The following is a 23197-nucleotide window of genomic DNA, read 5'->3' as shown; positions in this document are numbered from 1 at the left end:
ACCTTCCTCCCTCTTTTCCCAAGCTCTGTGCCCTGTTCCAATGTGCTGGCACTTCGGCTAGTTGAAAGTAAGGGTGATGCTAGCCAGTGGGTGGTAGGAGAACAGGGCTGCAGAGCTCTGGGGTGACCCATATCTCCAGTCAAACAGCAGTGAAGCGCGTGGGCTGGGAAGATGCTAGCTCGCCCTGAGAACAGGAAAAGTCAGCAATGCTAAAGCTGGGCTATGGGACCTCCTGTTCCCTCAACAGGCAGCTGTTCGGATCCTCTAGCCCAGCATTTCTCAAATGCAGCCACTAGCTGATTTTTTGTGTGTGTGTGTGTGACCATGACATCTCTAAAGCGTGGTTGGAGATTGGGGGAGGGGCAAAGCCCCTCACTGCAGCACACAGCTGTTACTCCTGAATAGCTGTTACCAAGAGCAGTGAGAGATGCGCTGCCTTAGCGTTTGCGTTGGCAGCACCAGCAGGGATCAGCTGCTGGAGACTTGTAGGGCTGGCATCCCTGGCGCCAGAGGCGGTTCTTGTCAGCGGAGGTAGCTGCAGCATTCGGTTGCTGGGGCATTCCCCAGGGGAGCTCCACTGCTCCCACCTGGCCAGGGAACAGGGTGCCTGGGACCCCACAAGTGGCCAGTGAGTTCCTGACCCCCCTAGGGCAGGCTCACGACAAAGGGCTACGGGAGCCAGGGACAGAGAGGGGTTTGTCAGAATGGCCACCAGGAAGAGTGGGTGGCTGCACTGAGGTCCCCAGAAACATTTGTGAGAAAACTAAAGTTGGGCCCAGGCCAGGTTAGCTCCTGAGTGACCCAGGCAAACATCCCTGCAGAGACTGAACTAAAAGGCAGGGATGGAAGGGGATTTTCCTTGCTCGCTGTGTGCGCAGCTTGGGCCAGTGCAGGGATAACAGCAAACCAACGGGCCACTGCTGTTCCTTGCAAAGGGGAGAGAGGGCGGCCCTAGCATCTGAGCCTCCCTGTTGACACATCACCGTGCTGTCAAATATGCTTTGTGCTGAGAGCCGCTGGAAGAACCCAGGGGTGGGAGTGTCTCTAATGCTAAACTTACTGGTGCCTTCGTTTAGTGCCTCATTGCTAACAGAGGTGTATATCGTTTCAACACCCCTCCCCCACAAAAAGCCTGCCTGTACCTAGGTGTTAGAACACAGTCCATGAATTGCTGGTGTAGACAGACAGGCTGTAACAGTGGCTGGAGAGTGAATGTTTCACAGTTTAAGAACTACACAGCTGGGCCTGTTCCCTTTCTGAAAGAGGCCCTGGGGAAATACTTTTGGGGAAAGCAGTTGGCCTAGGAAAATGGAACATGGGCACACCTCAAGCCAGCCCTTGCGCAGCTGCAGACACTCATGGTAGATTGTGGTGGCATCTCCCAGGAAAGCTTCCTGTGCGAGTCTAGGGGACTGCACGTTCTCACAGGGTAGGTGATGGGAGCATCTTCACAGAGGATGGTTAGCAACAAGACTAAATAAAGTAGCAGCAGCAGCTGTAATAGATCTTGTCCTCTCTCTCATTGCTCTGCTGGAGAGCACTGGAAGCTCCATCACCTGATTTAAAATAAGACAAAGCACCAGAAGCTCTTGGGGACAAGTCCACACTGATCCAGAGGGATACCCTAGAAAGCCCGCAGACCTTCCACTTGACTTCTTCCAAACATCTGTGACAATAGTAGTTACAGGGGCATGGATGGGCACCTGCTTTGGCTACAAAACTTATCTCCCCCACCCTGACGTTCTAACCCTAGGGGAGAAGGCAAGATTTCTGATGTTAATGAACAGCCATCACTGCTGAGCAGCACCAGCCCCTGGCAACGAGAGAGGGAGTGTCCCAGGAACGTGACATACAGCTGGGCTGCCCATGCTCTGGTTCAGGCTTAACACTCTATGCTCTTGTAAAAACAAGATGCAAACCCAAGGGAAAAAATCAGCTTTGATTTATTCTGAATCTAATTACAGACTGCTTTACACGTGATTGGCAGCCTGACCAATTACAGCATAACATGAGGTGACATCAGCATGGGCAAGGTAAAGGGATCCAGCGAGAACAGTGATGAGGTTGGATGGAGAGGGGGCTCTGTCTGTTTTAAAAAATATTCATTAGATGATGCCAAGGCAGCATGTAAACTTCCAGGTACCTCAGCCTGCAGGTCCAACCCTCCGGCCTCTCCCTGCAGGTCCAACCCTCCGGCCTCTCCCAGGGCCGTGTCTTCGGGGGAAGCCCAAGAGGGTTCTCACTAGGCAAGACTTCCCTTACAAAACTCCTTTTGACCTAAGCTAGATCTGAACCTGAGGGGCTCTGCAGGCTGCAGTTCCTGGGATATTTATAACCACAGGGAGGAATGTTTGAGGCATCCCCGCCAATGCTTCCGTCTTTGCATTTTTGAACCTTTTAACAAAGATTCACTTTGATCCCTGAACAGAGAGTTTCTCCCCATTCCACCCCACGAAGTTCTACGCCCCTGGCTGGCTGAGATGACTAGTAGTGTGTGTCCCGTGTCAGAGAGAAAGACAGTATCTCCACCCCTAATGCTACACATTTCTCACTCATGTTTGCTGAGCTTATCAGTGATTTGGCCGTTCAGGATCTCTCTGCCCCCCAATTCCATTTCCCACCCCACTCTCAAATTCTACTTTGGAAAAGCTGTATCTCCAGCATCATTTCACAGCCCCAAACGCCCTCACGCGTCCCCTCCTCTGCTCCAGCAAAGGAAAACCCTGAGTCTCAGAGGAACCTCCAGGGCAGTGTTGGCCGATAATCACAACGGCTTTGGTGTGCTGGTCACTTCCGGGCGATGTCGTAGTGCACGTTGAACCAGTCGCAAGTTTCCTTCACAGCTGGAGGGGAAGGGGGAAGACAATTAGACCCCCATACAGCCCGAAGCATCACAACCAGCGGCAGCTCCCTCCCTCCAGTTAATGCTGTGCCACTGGCCACTGCTTACTGAGCCAGGAGGAGTGGAAGAATCATTGTCACCGTGCCAGAGGAGGAGGAAATGGACCAGGAAGATGAAGTGACCCCATCTAAAGTCTCAGAGCTGGGAACAGACCCCACAAATCTGAGCCCCCAGGCCAGTGCTTCAATCACTGCACCGTCCTGCCCCTACAACCAGAGCCGCTGCCTCTGCTCACAGGGGTTTCTCACAGCATCTCTTTAGACACTCGCTGCCTTTGCGTTCTTGGTGCATGCACCACGCTGATGCCTGAGGCTGTGGGACCAAGTTCCCAGCACCCGCGGGAGGGAGAAGTCCTTCCCCACAAATCCGACCTGACTCCTTTGGAGGGCAGAGGTGAGATCAGACATACGCAGCCGATGCAGTGCAGTGGATGTTCCCACCGAGGGGCAGGAGAGCTAGAGCGACTCCCGACCATGTCAAGGCTGTATCCCTACTTTGAACTTTAGGGTACAAATGTAGGGGCCTGCATGAAAACTGCTAAGCTTATCTACCAGCTTAGCTCTGGTCCGCTGCCACCATCTTAAGAATTCCCTCCCTGGGAAGCCTTGAGAAACCTTTCACCAATTCCCTGGTGAATACAGATCCAAACTGCTTGGATCTTAAACAAGGAGAAATTGACCCTTCCCCCCTCCTTCCTTTCACCAAACTCCTGGTAAATACAGATCCAAACCCCCTTTGGATCTTAAAACAAGGAGAAATCAATCAGGTTCTTAAAAAGAAGGCTTTTAATTAAAGCAAAAGGTAAAAATCATCTCTGCAAAATCAGTATGGAAAATAACTTTACAGGGTAATCAAACTTAAAGAGCTCAGAGGAATCCCCTCTGTCTTAGGTTCAAAGTATAGCAAACAAGATAAGCACTCTGGTAAAAGGTACATTTCGAGTCTTACCTTGTTTGAACGGCGTGAACTGGAAGTCGGGCAGGCACCGCCTCAGCTTGCCGTTGCTGGCTGTTTTCTTGAACTGGCCGTCGGATTTTGTCGTGTCAAACTGGACACAGCGGGGGGTAAGGGAAAACAAACGGGAATTCTGCCGAGTACTCTAGGGCGACCCCTACTGGTAGCAGCCAGGCAGGACAAGAGCTAGGGCCTTGGTAGCAAAGGTCTACTTTACGTGTCCCTTTCTGTAAGGTTTGCAGCTGTCTCAGTCCTGCCAGCAGACCCTGGGCCTTAACCAGAAGGTTTTGCTGTTGGTTAGTCCTGAACAGCCAGGCGCAGGGGTGAGCGGAGAGAGATCCCACAGGAGGGAGATCCCTTGCGCCCGTTGTTTGCAGGGAAGAGGCTGACAATAAAGGGGGCCCCTAGCCAAACCTGGAACATCCAGTGCGAGCAGCAACTGCGTTCACCATCTCAGGTGCACCACGAATGGAAGCCACTGTCTCCAAGGAGACCTCAGGGTCACCATCAGATCGCAGAGACCTCGATGGCCCCAACTTCCAAGCACGGATCGAACATCCATGGAACGAGCTCTCCAGTCAGAGACAACCCACGGGAAGCGGTGGGAGTCCCATCGCTTGAGCCATTTCACGCTGGATCAGACCAAACATTGGAGAACATGCCGCAGGGAATAATCTTGCACTGGATCAGCTGGGAATTAAGCCTTAGATGTTTGGATGCGACAGTTCTCCCCCTCCCGAGGGTGCACGCGAGTGTGGGGAATGGGTGCCAGGCAAGGACCCTGAGAGCCGGGCACAGCTCAGGGAGGCAGGGCGTTGGAGCAGTCATTTGTAAAAGGATACAATGAGTTCTCCCTTGAAATCCATGGCTTCCACGACGCTCTCCGCAGCTTCCCTGATAGAGACCTCGTCTTCTTCTCCAACTAAACAGAGAGCAAGGGTGAGGCCAGGCCGCTCTGTGGTGCTAGCCACAACGCTCAGGTAAGCCTCGTTGCCGCCCGCCCCGCTCTCGTAGCCACTTCCCTCCCCTTAGAGAGGGGAGGGTGGGGGATCAGAGCCTGTGGCCGCCTCATGCCACCACTGCGGGCTCTAGGTCAGAATGTGGGGGGCGCTGAGAAGAGGGGCATCCTGCATTGACCCTGCTACAGAAGGCGATGGGACGGCATGGGGAGGAGTGGGGACATGGGACTTTCCCTCCCAATGCTGCAAGAAGAGCTGAGGGCATCTGCCAAAGGGGCCAGGGTCGTGACACCGTCAGAGGGAGAGAGATGGTACAGGCGACACCTTACCTGAGAGGATGATGGGCTCCACCTCGTCGTACTCCCTTAGGACCCAGAGGAAGAGACGTGCCAAGTCCTGTGGGCACAAAGGAGCAGCTCTCAGTCCCTCTGCCTCCTCCCTTTCCCCTCCCGGGAGCCACAGGATCCCAGCTCAGGACACAGACACAAGCTCCTCTGTGCTGAAGGCCGGGGATGTTGTATGGGGGCTGTTTGCCAGGAAGCTGAGCCTGCTACAGCGGGGCTGCTGCCCCCTCCGCCTCCAACTCAGCAGGGCAAAGCAGGAACAGCTCCAATCTCTCGCTCCCCCAGCTGCCAGCTCCCTCCCTCTGCAGCTACCCCTCCGGGCCTTGCCACAAATGGCCTTTAAAGAGACCCCAGCCCTGGCTTGGCAGGAATAAACACAGTCATTCCAGTAGACACGGCCATGCTAACAGACAGAACCATGATACCTCCCAAAGGGCAGCCTCCGTCAAGGCCCAGCTCCCGGGAGCACGCTCCCACATGCTGCCAAGGCAGGGCCAATCTGAGCCCCTCTCCCCAGCTAGTGCACAGGGCTGGATGTGCAATCTGGGACCTGTCCTAGGTTTATTGCTCGTTATTTGTCAGAGGCACTTGCTCATCTTGGCAGCTTTATGTGGCTTATATAACGGCAACAGGGAGCTAACAGCACACCCAGGCCAGGGTTCTAGACAGCCTAGGCATATGCCAGCCTATAGCTGCAAAGGGTCAGATGGCTTCAGAGCCCCCTCTGCCAGCAACCCCCGCCGATTAGAACACACCTACCACCTCCCACTCCCAGAGGTGGAACTAGGGGACCCATCCCACCAGAGCCCTGCTAATTGCTGCCAGCCTCCCAGGGCCAAGCAACCCGTTCTCCCCGCCATGGGGTCAGGATGTCTGAAATCTGCTCTGGGCCCCAGGAAACTCAGGGCCCAGTCCAGCGGGCTGGACTCCGTGAAGGCCGTGCCTACCAGAGAGTAGATGAATTGTCTCCTGGGCTTTCCTGTCCCCCAGATGGTGAGAGCCGTGCCATTTTCTGTGGGACAATCACAAGAACGGCCATTAGTGGATGTTCCAACCGCAGCATTGGCCTGGTCGGCCACAGGTTCCCCCCCGCCCCCCGATCCAAACACCCTCATGCAACAGAGAGCCAGGGCTGGCCCGGGGTAGCTTTAGACTCATAGACTTTAAGGTCAGAAGGGACCAATATGGTCATCTAGTCTGACCTCCCGCATGATGCAGGCCACAAAAGCTGACCCACCCACAACAGAATATTCCAGCCTGCGACCCCTGCCCTATGCTGCGGAGGAAGGCGAAAAACCTCCAGGGCCTCTGCCAATCTACCCTGGAGGAAAATTCCTTCCCGACCCCAAATATGGCGATCAGTAGAACCCCGAGCATACAGGCAAGATTCTACAGCCGGACCCTCATTTTACCCGCGATGGTACGTTAATGCCTAATTGACTAAAATCACGTTATCCCATCAAACCATTCCCTCCATAAACTTATCAAGCCTAATCTTGAAGCCAGAGAGGTCTTTTGCCCCCACCGTTTCCCTCGGAAGGCTGTTCCAAAATTTCACCCCTCTGACGGTCAGAAACCTTCGTCTAATTTCAAGCCTAAACTTCCCCACGGCCAGTTTATATCCATTCGTTCTCGTGTCCACATTACTACTAAGCTGAAATAATTCCTCTCCCTCCTTGGTATTAATCCCTTTGATATATTTAAAGAGAGCAATCATATCCCCCCTCAGCCTTCTTTTGGTTAGGCTAAACAAACCGAGCTCCTCGAGTCTCCTTTCATAGGAAAGGTTTTCCATTCCTCGGATCATCCTAGTGGCCCTTCTCTGTACCCGTTCCAGTTTGAGTTCGTCCTTTTTAAACATAGGAGACCAGAACTGCACACAGTACTCCAAATGAGGTCTCACCAGCGCCTTGTATAACGGAAGCAGCACCTCCCTGTCCCTACTAGAAATACCTCGCCTAACGCATCCCAAGATCGCATTAGCTTTTTTCACAGCCACGTCACATTGCCGACTCATAGTCATCCTGCGATCAACCAGGACTCCGAGGTCCTTCTCCTCCTCCGTCACTTCCAACCTATGCGTCCCTAACTTATAACTAAAATTCTTGTTAGTCATCCCTAAATGCATCACCTTACACTTCTCACTATTAAATCTCATCCTATTATTGTTACTCCAATTTACAAGGTCATCCAAGTCTCCCTGCAGAATATCCCGATCCTTCTCCGAATTGGCAATACCTCCCAACTTTGTGTCATCCGCAAACTTTATCAGCCCACTCCTACATTCGGTTCCGAGGTCAGTAATGAATAGATTAAATAAAATCGGACCCAAAACCGAACCTTGAGGAACCCCACTGGTGACCTCCCTCCAACCCGACAGTTCACCTTTCAGTACTACCCGCTGCAGTCTCCCCTTTAACCAATTCTTTATCCACCTCTGGATTTTCATATCGATCCCCATCTTTTCTAATTTAACCAATAATTCCTCGTGCGGCACAGTATCAAACGCTTTACTAAAATCGAGGTAAATTAGATCCACCGCATTTCCTTTATCTAGAAGGTCTGTTACTTTCTCAAAGGAGATCAAGTTGGTTTGCACGATCTGCCTTTCGTAAACCCATGTTGTAATTTGTCCCAATTGCCATTCACCTCAAGGTCCTCAACTACTTTCTCCTTCAAAATTTTTTCCAAGACCTTGCATACTACAGAAGTTAAACTAACAGGCCTGTAGTTACCCGGGTCACTTTTTTTCCCCTTCTTGAAAATAGGAACCACATTAGCTATTTTCCAGTCCAACGGTACCACCCCCGAGTTTACAGATTCATTAAAAATTATCGCCAAGGGGCTTGCAATTTCTCGCGCCAGCTCCTTTAATATTCTAGGATGAAGATCATCCGGTCCGCCCGATTTAGTCCCATTTAGCTGGTCAAGTTTGGCTTCCACCTCTGATACTGTAATGTCAATCGCCCCTCCTTTATTCCCCTCTGTCCCGCTCCCTCTATTCCTAAGCCCTTCATTAGCCTTATTAAAGACCGACGCAAAATATTCATTTAGATATTGTGCCATGCCTAGATTATCCTTAATCTCCACTCCATCTAGATGCTTCAGCGGTCCCACTTCCTCTTTCTTTGTTTTCTTCCTATTTATATGGCTATAAAACCTCTTACTATTGGATTTAATTCCCCTCGCGAGGTCCAACTCTACACGGCTTTTGGCCTTTCTCACCGCATCCCTGCATGCTCTGACCTTGATAAGGTAGGTTTCCTTGCCGATCTCTCCTCTCTTCCATTCTTTGTACGCTTTCTGTTTTCTCTTAATCGCCCCTTTGAGATGCCCGCTCATCCAGCTAGGTCTAATTCTGCTGCCTACTAACCGTTTCCCCTTTCTCGGGATACAGGCCTCGGACAGCTCGTGCAACTTCAGCTTGAAATAATCCCAGGCCTCATCTGCCTTTAGCTCTCTAAGTATGTTAGCCCAATCCACTTCCCTAAGTAGTTGCCTTAATTTATTAAAGTTGGCCTTTTTGAAATCGTAAACCTTAGTCACAGTTTTATTTCTGTTAATCCTTCCATTTAGTTTAAACCGAATTAGCTCATGGTCACTCGAGCCAAGGTTGTCCCCTACAACCATTTCCTCAACGAGGTCCTCACTACTCACCAGCACCAAATCTAAAATGGCATCCCCCCTCGTCGGTTCAGCTACTACTTGATGAAGGAATTCATCTGCTAGCACGTCTAGGAACATCTGAGCCCTATTATTGTTACTAGCATTTGTTCCCCAATCTATGTCTGGGAAGTTAAAGTCCCCCATGATTACACAGCTCTTATTAGTTTTTACTTCCTTAAAAACATTGAATAGTTCTCTGTCCGCATCCAGGCTAGATCCCGGCGGTCTATAGCACACCCCAAGCAGTATCTCAGGGGAGGCTCTAGTAGTTCTTTTACCCAGTGTAATAATTGCCCATACAGACTCCGTCTTATCCATTCCATCACTTATTATTTCTTTACATTTTAGCTCATTATTGACATACAATGCCACACCCCCACCTTTACCTTTTTTCCGGTCATTCCTAAACAGCACATACCCTTCCATACCTGTACTCCAGTCATGACTACCGTTCCACCACGTTTCGGTTATTCCTACGATATCAGGTTTCATTTCTTGGACCAGGAGCTCCAATTCCTCCATTTTACATCACAGCCCTCCTCTCTAAAGCGGAGGTGCAGCCCCCGGAGACTACAGATCCCAGCATGCCATGCTCCAGCTTGACGTAAGGGGCTGTAAGTAGCCATGTGTGACACTACGCCCCATATTCTTCAGAGATATTATTATGATATAATTATAGCATATCCATGATGTATTTTATGCGAGATGGATCATGTGAGATATCATTGGAAAGGTTATGATTTACTGAATGTGATTATCCTGTTTATAGGCCTGTATCATTTCTGTATCTGAAGTTAGGAATATTGACTATGTATCAATTACAAGTGTGTTTACCCCTGGGGGACACCCACCAGACGGAATGCAATCAGTCTAGATAGCTCGCTATGAGAAAGGGCCATTAGAGAGGACAAGAGGTCTCAGAAGATGTTTATCACCCACAGAGAAGTTCTTCCTGGGAATGCTGCAAACCGACTCTGAGTTATGGCTGCAAGGTCATGTGAGCAAGTCACCTGATACTGGACTCCAGGAATCATACCAGTATTTTTCCACTGACCGGGGGTGGGAATCACACTGGAAGACAAAGGATTCCTGCCATATGTAAAACCTATTTAAGGCGGGGGAGTGACATAATCATGGTTCCCTCTTGACTGAATCCCGGCCCAAGATGAGAGCTGTAAACATCTAAGAAAAGACTGAATGAGGGGAGAAGGACTGAGCCTGTCTAGCTTGTGAATGAAATATCTGAAGTTTTAAGTTGCAAGCAAGTGCATCTGGCCTTCAAGAATCTCTACAATCTGCCTAAAACAACATTTAGGGTGAGAAATTACTTCTTGTAACCAGTTTCTTTAGTATCTTAAGCTTAGATTGCATGTTTGTTTTATTTCCTAGGTAATCTGCTTTGATCTGTTTGCTATCCCTTATAATCACTGAAATCTACCTTTTGTAGTTAATAAACTTGGTTTTGTTTTCTCTAAAACCAGTTTATGGAATTCGTAACGGTGGCGGGGGGGGGGGGGGGAAGGCTGTTGCATACCTTCCCCCACATTGAGGGAGGGGGCAAATTCCATGCTCTTACGCTGTCTATCCCTTAGCTGAGCCTTCCCATACAGAGCTGATCTCAGCGTGTGTGTTTCTGCAGCTGGGTGTGTCCCTACCTGCGTGTGCGCTGGTGGGGGCTTGAGAACCTGTCACAACAGCACAGTGTAAAGGGAACCCAGGCTGGTGGGTCAGGCAGCTCAGTGGTACCCCAATTCCAAGTGGCACCCCAGGGGGAACCCATCACACCATGGAGTCGGAATGGCCCTTCTCGGTTTCCTCACTGACTGAGATTTGAGCATGGACTCCTTCCCTGACGCTGCAAAGAAATCACTTGCTAGTTTCACTCCTGCAGGGAGGGGCGATGCCCAGCCTAGAGCCAAGTGAGAAGGGAGGAATCCAACCATCATGGCTCTCAGGAACTTACCATCCAACAACTATAGCAGAAAACCCTGTTAGCAACCCTGCAGCTAGGGCTGCCCGGAGCCATCCATGGCTCGTTAGAGGCAGGGAGGTTTAGTTGTACAGTAGAAAAAACCCACAGGGTCCCAATGGACTCCACAAACCGTGACACTGCAGCCTGGATGCAGATCATTCTGGGTGCCAATGGGTTAATCCTCCCATTTCCTGCCCCTCCCCCAAGCCCATCTTGTACCTGAGGATCAGGTCCATGCAGTTTGCTGCGTGTGTGTGTCTTTGAGACATGACCTGGGGTCCTCTTTGTATGTGTCCATTAATGAAACCATGGCACATGCGGGAGGGATCTGCCCTAACATCCTAGCTGAAATTCCCCTCCGTCTCCCATTCACAGTTGGGTGTTCACTTGGTGGCTGTCCTCCACCCCAGAGGCACCTGCATTTCAGTGGTGATGTTGTGAAGCTCTACAGAAAGGTACATCGTCGCCACTTACAATTGCAGCGAAGGGCAACTTATGCTTACTAAATGCCTAATGAAATCAGCCCCATGATCAATCGAGCCCTGATCTTCTCATGGGGCAACCCCCTTCCTAAATGAGGGCCAGAAACTCCCAGGACATTACTGCTTTGCATACATACATTCAGTACGGCAATCTTCTACGCTGAGAGATGTAGACACATTCTGGATGGACCAAGCTTCGACCATCCTCTTAGTCCAGCACTAAATGGTATCGACTCAACATATCTGCAGCTATGGAACAGCGTCACCTCAGCAACCTCGAGAGCACACCCGGCGGCCAGGCGAAGATCAGAAAGAGAAAAGGATTTTGCAAACCAAATAATTTACAGTAGCCCCTTCAGCTATGCAACTTAAAGCACTTCACTAACATTAGCCAGGTAACGCGAGGATCCATTCACCCACTGCAGAAATGCAGCAAGCTCTGGGGTGGAACATGGCACTTGCGTAACAACACACAACAACACTTTCACATAGTTTAGGGATAGGATGTGAAGAATGTCATAGTTTCATTAGGAGCAAAAAAAGTCACATGACTTCTATCCCCCCAGCAGGAACTGTCTTTGCTGCCCATATTGCCCTAGCAACAAAACCCTGTTGGGTGGACTATGAAGCTGAGAGCTGAATGAAGGCTCCCCACTCACTCTTTGCCAGGTACACCTTGTGGATCAGTCCCGGAAGGACATGCCCGTCCTCGATGTTGTAGTTATCATGAGGTCCGAAGACATTGGTGGGGATCACGGCGGTGAATCGGCAGCCGTGCTGTTCGAAATACCCCCTGGGAGAAGCGGGAGAGAGGGCCAGGGTAGGTGAGTGACTAGCTCAAGGGCATGTTCCGTGCAGCTGAGGGCTGCGAGCACAAGTCACTGTCCCCCTTCCGTGCATCAGGGCCTAACCCTGTTCTTCCAGCAGGGCTTAGGGAAATGAACTGGGGCCCCTGCAAGTTCCATCCACCCCCAGCCTCTCACTCCTTGTGCCCGCTGAGGTCAGAAAGCACGGGGGGGGGGGGGGGGGAGGAATTATCCTATAGTGACAGTGATAATATTTATACAGTCCTTCATCTGGGGATCACAAAGGTCTTTACAGAGCTGTACGGACTGTGTGAGTCCCTCCCCTGAGCCACACAGCTTGGGGCTGGGGCGGAGCAGGGAGGGGATGGACCATACCTGTTCTGAACGTCGATCATTCTCTTGGCGTACGAATACCCAAAATTGGAGCCGTGCGGGGGCCCGTTGTGAATCTGGGGAAACACAGTAGATGGCACGGTTGGGAAAAGTAACGTCAGCCTGATGAAAATGGGGTTTCAACCTCTGGTGCCTGGCCCCAAGGGGAAGGAGGCGTAGGGAGAGTAAACAGGAGCGATGTCTGCACGGGAGCTTGACACCCGGGTTAGCCTAACCTGAGTGCGAGCGTCCACACAGCAAAGCTCTCCCTGTGCCCCCATGTCCTCGCTGTATCTGCACTTGCCTGTGTGTGTTTGGGGGGCGTATCCCATGGTTCTTTGTGACGAGACGCTCTAGGATTCTTTCCCCCATCAATCAGGTCAATTGCAAGAGAACTTATCTGTCCTTCAGGAAGGGATTGTGGGAAGGCACTGGAGGACTATTGGCACTCACGTGATTTAGCCTGCATCCTCACTGCAGAGTAGGTGGGTTCCAGCCCAGACCCTGGGCTCTGACTTATACTATACCCCCAGCTGGGTCAGCTAGCCCAGGCTTAAAGCACCCCCAAGACCAGGCCAGAGCTTTCTGAAGGTGGACAGTGGAGAGGAGGGGGCTGGTGTTAAGGCTAGAACCCAGGTAAGAGCCCAGATTAGCTGTGCAGCGTAGACATATCCTGAGTTCGGAGGGGGAGAGCAGCCTCCTAGAGCCCCTCGATCCGCTGAAGGGGGAGCTGTCATCACCGGCCAGCCCTGGGCTCAGCTCGCATCAAAGACAAGTCACAGGCAGGCAGAGATGGCAGGAATCCTCTATGTCCCCTTTTTCCTCTTGAGCCCGTGCTGCAGGGCTGCCCGCCTGTTTCTGCCCGAGGAGGATGGGACAGGACTTGCACTGGACCTGATGATCCTGCTCCTTGTTTGGCCGGAGGGATCGCTGTCGAGCAAAGCAGGCGCTCCACACTCTGCCCGACCCCACGTGCACATCAGTGCAATGAGTGAGGGACAGCCCCACGGCGGTGCAGAGAACTAGGATGCAGGTACTGGGCCAACCTGACCGGTTACGGCACAGGCTTGCATCAAGAGCTTCAGGAATCCCAGCCCACGCAGGACGCTAGCCGGAAGGGTCAGCTCTGCTCTCCCCATCACCCACCCACCCACCGAGTCAGCCAACCAGGGCGGGAAAGAAGACCAGAGCCAAGATGACCAGCTGTCACTCTCTCAGATCAGCGTAACTGGCATCACAGTAAACTGTCCACCCGCTGCACTGAGGCAGCCCCCGATGATCTCCCCCCCAAGGTGCACGGTAACTTAACCAACGTTACTGTGCTTAACCCACAGCTCTGGGCGGAGCAAAGGCGAAGCTGAGTGAGCGACGGGAGTTGTAAGGCAGGGTGCTGCGTGCCCAGCCCGAAGGCCGTCCCTTACCATGGACTCGTCGATAGGATAGGTGGTCTTGTCCGGGAAGATGCAGGTGGAAAGGCAGGAGACGACTTTCTGCACTCCAAATTCGTACGCTGAGTGGAGGACATTGTCGTTGATGTGCACGTTTCTCCGCTGGGGAAAAGATGTCCAGCGGGGAGTTAGGAGTCCCGTTATATTCGGATCAGTTACCGCACGACCCACCTGGGCCTTCCAGCATGTCAAGAACCTGCCCCGTCTCTGAAGTCGCAGGCTCAGGACGGGGAACGGGTCGCCATGGAGCTCTCAGGCTAGTCTCACTGGTGGTACCAGAGTTGAACGGCCGAGGGCTGAAGGGATAGTCCTTGGGGGAGACCCCAAGCTTGTCTCTGGAGTCAGCAGTGGGATCAGCGCCAACCGCTCAGGTCTGGACTTTACCTTGCATTCCACCTCTCTCACAGCCGTGTCAGCTCTGGACACTGCAAGGGCCCCACTCCCCAACCCACAGCTCCTGCCAGAGGGCTGTCACTGCCCCCCACTCAGGGAGTTCAGCTGCTCGGGTTGGTGCTATGGGGCTTTCAGGCCCCCTTCTCTATGCAGACTTGCTATCTGCACAGCCCTTTCATACTGTCGCTCCCCAACCCCTCCCCAGGCACAGACACTGCACGTACTGGGCTGGGAACAGACCAGCATTTTTTTCCTCAATGTTGATCCACAGCCAGGTGAAGGGAGACCAGACGAGGAGACGCGCACACAGAGCAGTGGGCCAGGAGGGCCACACATTACCCAGCCCAGGACTGTATCAGCAACTTGCCAGGTGCTGAAGGTCTGCATTTAATGGGAGTAGGAAGGAGCAGATACCAGCCACCGTGTGAAGACTACACATCCTAGAATGCAACGTTCCATCTGGAGTGGAGTGAAGACTGCTCAGCTCAAGGAGGAGCATTGCATGCTGGGACTTGTAGTCACCATGGATTGTTCTTCTGTATTACAGATAAGGCGACTGCAGGGTGTGTGAGTGTGAGTGTGAGTGTGAGAGAGAGAGAGAGAGAGAGAGAGGCCAGGCGGTCCAACACCGGCTGCTAATAAGCTGCACCCCTTCATATTAGAGAGTCACTCACCAGCGCCTGGGGAGAGAATCATCCCAGCCAAGGCCCTGGGGTTAATCTCTGGATGCAGGGCTAGTGCTGGGGACAGTTCATTAGCCCCACAAGTGCCCTGGTGGGAAAGTGGTTCCCAGTTCAGCAGCACTCACAGGGCCCATACACTGTAATCACACGTCTTGGTAACCCAACAAGAGGAGTCCCACCTGCAGTGTCAGAAGGCCCAGCACCGAAGGGGTTAATGACTTTATCCACCCATTTAATAAGCCTGCGCGTCCTGGGCTCTATTTCTGGCCCTGCCACACACTCCACGTGTGACCCAGGGAAGTCATGTCTCGGTGCCTCAGTTTCCCTACAATTACAATGGCGCTAACACTAACCTACAGCCTGGAGGCAGGGGTTGCGGCGAGGGTTAATTCATGAATGTCTGCAAAGCGCTCCCAAGTCCTTGGAGGAAGGGCAAAGGGGGACCACACAGCATGGTGCCGGCTCGCTGGACCCGACGTTACACCTTTGCATTTGCCAGCCTGGTCCCTTACCCAGAAATCCAGGTTGTATTTGATGTTTTTGAAGAGGCCTCCCACCAAGGCTGCCAAGTGGATCACGTGGGTGGGTCTGTGTTTCTCATACAGGGCTCTGGTCTCCGCCGCGTTCCTACGGGGAGAGGAAACAACAAACAGAACCCTCAGGGGCACATTCTAGCCATCCTAGGTACCTATCTGGCCCCCAGGACCACGGTATCTGAGCACCTCACAGTCTTTGATGTATTCAGCCTCACAACCCCTGGGAGGCAGGGCAGTGCTATTATCCCCAAATTACAGGTGGGAAACTGAGGCACACAGTGACTTCCCCAAGGTCACACAGGGAGTCCAATTCCCTGCTCTGCCACAAACCCAGATCTCCCGAGTCCCAGATTAGTGTCATCACCACTGGGGCGTCCACATGCCAGTTGGACACTATGCTGCGGGCTGGCTGCCAGGAGATGGGAGCAGATGGCGGGGGAAGAGGCGTGGAAGGAGCCTGGTGCCAGACCCTTGACCCAGCAAGCTCCGTTAATGAGCAGTTAACTAACCGACTGTACAGCAGTGGCAAGAGCATCCTGGGGAACGAAGCTGAAGGCAATACCTGGCCCGTGTCCCCTTTCATTCCCAGTCAGGTAACACTCAAGGGATAACGCTGGCAGTAAAGGAGCTCCAACATGCTGCTTAGCATTAGTATGCAGCGTGGTGGCTCCCACAACTGGGGAAAGCCTTATGGATGCTTGTCAGAAAGAACAGCAATAAATGTAAAAATACCTGAGAAGTGGAAACCCCGAGGAGGGAGAGGAGTTACTTAGTGCAGCCCCAAGGAGGAGAACTAGGAGTAACAGGATGGAAAAGGAAAGGTTAGGGACGGCTGTCAGGAAAAGCTTCCTGAAAAAGGAGTCAGCTGCAGAAGAAGTGGGTCTCAAGGGAAGGGGCTAAAGAAGCAGGAAAGAAAATACGCTGGCGGGAACAATCCTGCATGTCAGTTATACAGCTCTTTTGATCCTCAAAGCATTTTACACAGGTAACTAACGGGCCCGCACAGCACCCCTAAGCAGTGCGTTGTACAGTGAGAGAAACCGAGGCACAGAAAGGTGATGGTGACTTGCCCAGGGCCAAAGAGGGAGTCAGTGTCAGGGCGAGTTAGAACTCAAAGAGTTCCTGGCTCCCAGCCTTGTTCTCAGGAGGCAGTAGGCTGATCTTGCTGCTGATTAAATGCCACTCCTGTTAGCACAAGGAGCGTCAAACAAACCTGCAGCACAAGGACAATGAGTCTTCTTGCCTCATGAGGGTTTGATAGTTGTGTGCTGCCACCACTAAAACGATTAGAGAGACAAGGGGGAGAGGCAATATCTTTTATTGGACCAACTTCTGTTGGAGAGAGAGACCTGAAGAAAAGCTGACGTGTAAGGTAACATCCTGGGAACAATGTGGCTACAACGCCATATCACTAAAACCAGACTGGATGAAAGCCCTGGATGGACCAGACAGGACCTATTCAGTCACTCGGACCGTCTGACTCTCACCGGGAAAGGGGGCGGGGCTCAGGGGAGTGGCATACTTGGGGGAATGTGATTGGACCCGGTGACAGCAAGGACTGAATTGCCAAAGAGAGGGTATCGTTTAACTTCCCTTGGCTGGGATTGGCCAGGCTCCTGGCCTGGTGCTACAACAGGCAGCACGGAATGACGTGGCAGCTGCAGGAGTGAAAACAGCATGTCGATAGGAAGCCAGCAGATGGAGGGCTCAACAGCAGAGCTAGCGGATAGATCCAAAGGACAGGTCTCGTTAGCCTAGCCCCGGCATGGTCCTACAGCGCCCCTCACTCACACCATTTTCTTTTTTAAAGGCACAATACTCCTGACGTCCGTCTACGTGAGGATCAACACTGCCCAGATCCCGAACGCACTCAGGGTCTCCAGCACGTTGCATTTCCACTACACCAGGGGCCCATGAAATAGAAGCACTTATACCCTGCCCTCTGCCCGACTTCTTCTGGAACAGAGCTGCTCCCTGATCAACCCCACGGCCCCGGTCACCGGCAGATCCTCTGAGCCACACGCCGCATCTGGCCAACCACCTCCAGCTAATCTGACATCAGACTTTTGAATACGCATCCAGTTTGCTTTCGTTTCACGACGCTGCACCTGGGAGGGGAGTGGGCGTCCCGGAGCAAAGCTGGCGCTAACACATGCGAGGCAGCTGCAATGGGCTCATTCGGTGACTGTCTCAACTACTCCAAAAGCCAGTTTAAACCAGAAGTGAACATGATTTTCCTACCCTCCACACTTAGGGTACGTCCACACAGCAGAAGCTGCACGTGGGCTAGCCGACCGGAGCTAGCTGGAAGCCAGCTAGAGTGGGTAACCATAGCAGTGAAGACAGCACAGCGTGCATAGTGCAGACCCAGCATGGACCCTAGGTACGTATCAGCTTGCTAGCTCAGGTAAGCTAGCTCGTGGCCGGCTTTTGCTGTGTAGACACACCTTTAGTGGGAAGAAAGAAAGTAAGGGGCTGACAGTATCAGCTTAAGTCAGGCTCTGGCCATGCAGTTGTGCCAGCGCAACTCCACCCTAACGTACAGCACCTTCCTGCTATTCCAGCACTAGGGCTTCACACACAGCTCTGCCAATGCTCCTCACCACCAGCAACGCCCATTGCTAGCTCCGTTCCTGGGCGTCTCTGGAGAAGAGACTGCCTGTCATTCCAGAACCACGTGGGAGTTTTGTAACAAGGTCTGAGACGAGGCACAGCCCTCCGCGCCACCCACATCATTTTCACTTGTCTGCCGAGGATTTGAACCCTGCTCTCCAGAGACTAGTGTGAGGGCACTCCCCCAGCGAGCCACCCCAAAATGGATAGGGACATTTCAGACAACAATGAACAAGCAAAGAAGAGTCCAGTGCAGCAAGGATATTGGAGATGTATTGGAATTGGAAAAGGTTCAGAAAAGGACAACAAAAATGATGAGGGGTACGGAATGGCTTCTGTATGAGGCGAGATTAATAAAACTGGGACTTTTCAGATTGGAAAAGAGACGACTATGGGGAGATATGATTGAGGTCTATAAAATCATGAATGGTGTGGAGAAGGTGAATAAGGAAGTGTTATTTACTCCTTCTCCTACCACAAGAACTAGGGGTCACCAAATGAAATTAATAGGCAGCAGGTTTAAAACAAACAAAAGGAAGTTTTTCTTCACACAACACACAGTCGCCCTGTGAAACTCCTTGCCCGAGGATGTTGTGAAGGCCAAGACTATAACAGGGTTCAAGAAGGAACTAGGTAAGTTCATGGAGGATAGGTCCATCAATGACTATTAGCCAGGGTGGGCAAGGATGGTGTCCCTAGCCTCTGTTTGCCAGAAGCTGGGAATGAGCGACAGGGGATGGATCACTTGATGATTACCTATTCTGTTCATTCCCTCTGGGGCACCTGGCATTGGCCACTGTCGGCAGACAGGATACTGGGCTGGATGGACCTTTGGTCTGACCCAGTATGGCCGTTCTTATGTTCTTAAGGACTCACGTTAAGTCAGCATCCTTGGAGCACACGAAGATCCATTCCTCATCTGGCCTGCCCTCTCCATCAGCAACCACCTTCTCAATGCCTCTCCCCACCAGTCCGGTGCCACCGGTTACCAGGATGCGCTTTGGCTTCGTTCCTGCCGGCTCTGCCATGGCTACAAAATCTGCAGGGCGGGAGGGAAGGCAATTAATCCCAAATCATCTCAGTGCTGAGATTCATGCTGCAAGCCTGCCTGGCCAGATGCAACTGCAGAAGCCAGGGGCATGTGTGAGCTGAACAGGGGCAGAGATCCTGGCAGGGTGAGCAAACCTGGCTTCCCACTTCCTCCATGTCACCAGAGGCGTCATCAAGCCCCCACTTGGAAGGCGGTGGGCAAACTAGGGTCCTGAGTAGGTCACGAGGGCAGTGGGAAACACAGCTGTTGCAAGGCAGCTGCACCACAGTTAGTGGGGAAGAGATCTGGCTAACCTGTGCCCTTTCCATCACTCCACTGCCATCCAGTGGCTGTTTGGTGAAATGAATTGCTGGACGCAGGAGGAATTTCCCCTGTTTTGGAGCAGAAGTTTTAACAATCTTTCAAGGCCTCTTTAATAAAAGCACAAGACTCAGAGATAGTTCTATGGGAATTAAAAGGACATCATCCATGGAGCAGTCATAGCCTGAAAACACCTACCATTGTTGCAAGTAACCCCTACGATCACTAGCACTTAAAGCAATTGGAGACTTTTTTCTAGTTTGTTTCCTTTGGACATTTAGCAGCACTTTGCAAGAGGCTGTTTACCTTACCAGGGGCAGCAACAGCAAAGCTGGAACGTAAGAGGCAGCAAGCAGGTGTGTGCAGAGGAAACAAGGCTAAGGTGGCTTTGGTCCCAGACTCTTCCAAAAGATCCTTATGAATATTATCAGAGAAGGAGAAAAACCCTTGCAATTTATTTAAGCAACTAAAAAATATTTTTGTACATGCTAGTTAAAGGGTGTTTTAAAAGAGCACTGATTTTTTAAAAAATGGTTAATAAAAAAAACTCAGGTTATCAGTGTTCCTTAAATTAATTATTTTTTTAATAAACCAGATACACTTCAAGTTGAGGCCATCACTGAAACTTCTTGACAGTGTCTCACATTTAGGTTTTGTTTGGGCAGAGAGTGCTGGTAAAGCCCAGTATGAAAAGAAATGTTTTAAGAGATTCTCAAAAAAGTTTATGGGAGAGGGTTTTCTTGGATTTATATCTGCCCCTGCAGAGCCCTGAACACAGAAAAGAAAGTGACACTGGACAGTTTCACTGTTCAAGCTGCATGAAGGGCCAGAAATAAATCAGACACAGGATCTCTAATTAACCAATCAATCACAGCTTGCCCCTTTCCCAGCACTTCCGTTTTAAGAAGTTTAACATGCATTGCGAATGTGAAAGAACTAAGCATCATACCCGCTACCCCGTGACTCAGATTAATATAGTTATGGCAGGAGTCACCAATAGCGCTGTTACAAGTTATTTTTCTTAGTGTTCAGTCTTTCAAGAAATGCTGTACTGTTGTTAGCTTTGTGATGGCGTCTCAATTTGGGGGAGCTGTTGCAAACAGCAAGAGAGTTTGCTCTCTGCCTTAATCTATCAGAGTCATTTCTCGGAGTAGAGTTGCTTTCGGGAAACTGGGTGCAGGCGTCTGGGCTGACATTTCTGGAAGAGTTGATTGACTGCGTGCCATTTGGGACCACCTCTGTTTCAGGACTGGTGCACAGAGTGCAGACAAGTTACAAACATACTGAGGCCAGGTCTACACTACAAACTTACGTCGCTTAGGGGAGTATGGATTTTTCACGAGAGATGCAGTTATACCGACCTAACCTCGGGTGAGAACAGCACTACATCAACGGGACGGCTTCTCCCCTCGCCTCTCAGGGAGGTGAATTAACAACACCAACGGGAGAGGCCCTCCTGTGGGCGTAGCAGAGTCTTCACTGAAGTGCTACCCCGGCGCACAATGCAGGGTTTTAAGGTAGACCTACCCTCAGACCCCCTGTGTCACTGATTTCTCGGGGCAAAGCGACCTCCCCACCTTTCCCCGGGGCCCCTCGCAGAGACAGCATCCTGCTACTCCCGGGCGGGGCCGACCAGTCACCAGCACCCGCGTGGGAATGGGTATCCATGAGCTCCAGTCAGGCCAATGGGGGGGGCAAATTCTGAGCCTGTCTGAGGCTTGCAGTTTGTGGGGGCAGAAACCACGCCCATGTGGGTATCCTGTGAACCCAGGCTCCCCCATACCAGCCTCCCACCACAACCCCAACACACACACCAGGGCCCCCCCTCCTCTTCCTCCCCTCGCTCCCCCCATACCAGGGCCCCCACTTCCTCCATCCCCCGTCCCCCCATACCAGACCCTCCTCCTTCTCTGCCCCCTCGCTCCCCCCATACCAGGCCCCCCTCCTTCTCTGCCCCCCCCATACCAGCTCCCCCCATGCTAGGGCCCCCTTCCTCCTCCTCCCCCTCCCATACCAGCCTCCCCCCACAACCCCTCGCTCCCCCCATACCGGGCCCCCCTTCCATGCCCCCGCCCCGGAGCTCCCCGGCTCTCACCTGTGCCGCGCCGGCCGCTCCCTCCCGGGCCCGGCTCCGCTTCCGCCAGCCCCGAGTCCGGGTCGCTCGCAGGTCGCAGCCCGCGGGGCTCGCTGGGAAATGGAGTCCGGACGGACGGACGGACAGCGGGGCGGGGGGGGGGGGCAGAGAGACAGACAGAGGGGGCGGGCGGGGCGGGGCGAGGCGAGGCAGAGAGGTCAGACAGACAGACAGGGGGGGGGGGCAGAGAGACAGACAGAGGGTGCAGGGGGGCGAGGCAGAGCGGTCAGACAGACAGCGGGCGGGGGGGGGGCAGAGAGACAGACAGAGGGGGCGGGCGGGGCGAGGCGAGGCAGAGAGGTCAGACAGACAGACAGCTAGAGGGAAAGTCAGTAGGACAGACACACTGCTGAAGAGAGAGACAAACAGACCTGGGGATACGGACGGACTCACGGACACACTGATCTTCATGAAGCATTAATAATATTTCGCTCTGACCTGGCATTTGTCGCCCCAGTGCCCACCACGTACAGGGATGTGTGCAGCTGGACAGACGCACAGACACGGATGCCCAGCTACCCGCTCGCATCTGGCCTCCCTCCCTCTAAGGGTGTTTTTTACTGTCCAATCTTACACTTTTTCAGCCGCCCCTGTTCTGAAAAGCTTCTCCTGGGCCCATTGTCCACCCCAGCCCACCCCTGCACTTTGGGGAAAGTGCTGACTGGGGCCGAATGTCCTGGCTCTCTTGGTAACGACCCTGAGGCCAGAACCCCAGCTCTGAACACGCCGCCCCGGACTTGGGGAAAAGCCCAGGTCTGAATCTAAGTGCCAAGGCCCTGGCCCGTCTCTGTGACAGTCCCCCAGGGGAAGCCAGGACTCAATGTACATATACATTGGTATCATACTGGCCGAACGCTGCAAGGATGGAGGCCTTAGAAATCCGTATTATAATACAGAGAATGAGGAAATATGCAAATCAGCACAAGGATGTGCTCATTGCTACAGTCTGTTAGCATTTCCAAAACACTCGTCACCTTGATATCGACTGAGGCACTGACGATAATGTTTTTCATCTGCGTAATTCCTTCTATCCTGTGATCACAAAGCACCTTCCTGCACTCTGATCTGTGCAGCTGGACTCTGAGGCCCACGTGAAGGCAACTGAGCACCTCCTGGGTCTTCTGCACAGAATCAGGACCATTAAAGACCTCCCTGCCCCTCAAAAAGACGGGAGTATCATTAACACCATTTAATTTCTGGGGAAACTGAGGCACAAAGTGGTTAAATGTCTTGGCCATGGTTACACACTGAGAGGCAGAAACAGAAGTTGAACCCAGAACTGCTGATATCCAGGTCTGTTTTTGAACTCCATGACCAACCTTCCTCTTGTACTATATGGACCCTGATAGCACCTTTTTGACATTTGTTTGTTCCCGTTTTTTCTCCTCCCCAGTCAGGCTGTTCAGTGTTTCAGGTCAGCCACTGACTATGGGATTTGTTTAGGACTAATTACTGACTCCTATTCCAGCACCGGTTATATCAGAAAACTGCTTTCTTCTCTGTTTTCTTTGGCGCATTCTGCATTGCAAAATGAGGAGATCAAAAGGCAGTATACAGTGGAGAGGGAAACAGTTGTTTATAT

At 52.2% G+C, this 23197-nt stretch overlaps 1 protein-coding gene across 1 annotated transcript; it reads right to left on the bottom strand.

Moving 5' to 3' along the window:
• Positions 1-2174: 2174 nt before the first annotated feature.
• Positions 2175-21614, bottom strand: GFUS (GDP-L-fucose synthase). The gene is made up of 11 exons (XM_065398937.1): positions 21577-21614; positions 19007-19169; positions 15494-15608; positions 13879-14007; positions 12461-12534; positions 11939-12072; positions 6107-6171; positions 5145-5211; positions 4699-4778; positions 3851-3950; positions 2175-2843 (listed from the first exon to the last, which is right to left on the bottom strand). The coding sequence occupies exons 2-11, from the start codon at positions 19156-19158 to the stop codon at positions 2788-2790; spliced, it is 972 nt and encodes a 323-aa protein (XP_065255009.1). The 5' UTR covers positions 19159-19169; positions 21577-21614; the 3' UTR covers positions 2175-2787.
• Positions 21615-23197: the final 1583 nt, after the last annotated feature.

Source organism: Emys orbicularis, chromosome 2, assembly GCF_028017835.1.
Source record: "Emys orbicularis isolate rEmyOrb1 chromosome 2, rEmyOrb1.hap1, whole genome shotgun sequence".
Classification (NCBI taxonomy): Eukaryota; Metazoa; Chordata; order Testudines; family Emydidae; genus Emys; species Emys orbicularis.
Note: the sequence above shows the minus strand (reverse complement) of the source record. Positions and strands in the feature narration are given on the sequence as shown.

Bases quoted from the DNA above. Each gene is read 5' to 3' on its own strand.
- GFUS (XM_065398937.1), bottom strand. From the start codon at position 19,158: ATGGCAGAGCCGGCAGGAACGAAGCCAAAGCGCATCCTGGTAACCGGT. The intron at 6,172-11,938 runs GTGAGTGGGGAG...ATTGTCCCACAG, and splicing joins CAAGGTGTACCTGGCAAAGA to AAAATGGCACGGCTCTCACC. The intron at 3,951-4,698 runs GTATCCTTTTAC...CGCTGTGTCCAG, and splicing joins ATTTCAAGGGAGAACTCATT to TTTGACACGACAAAATCCGA.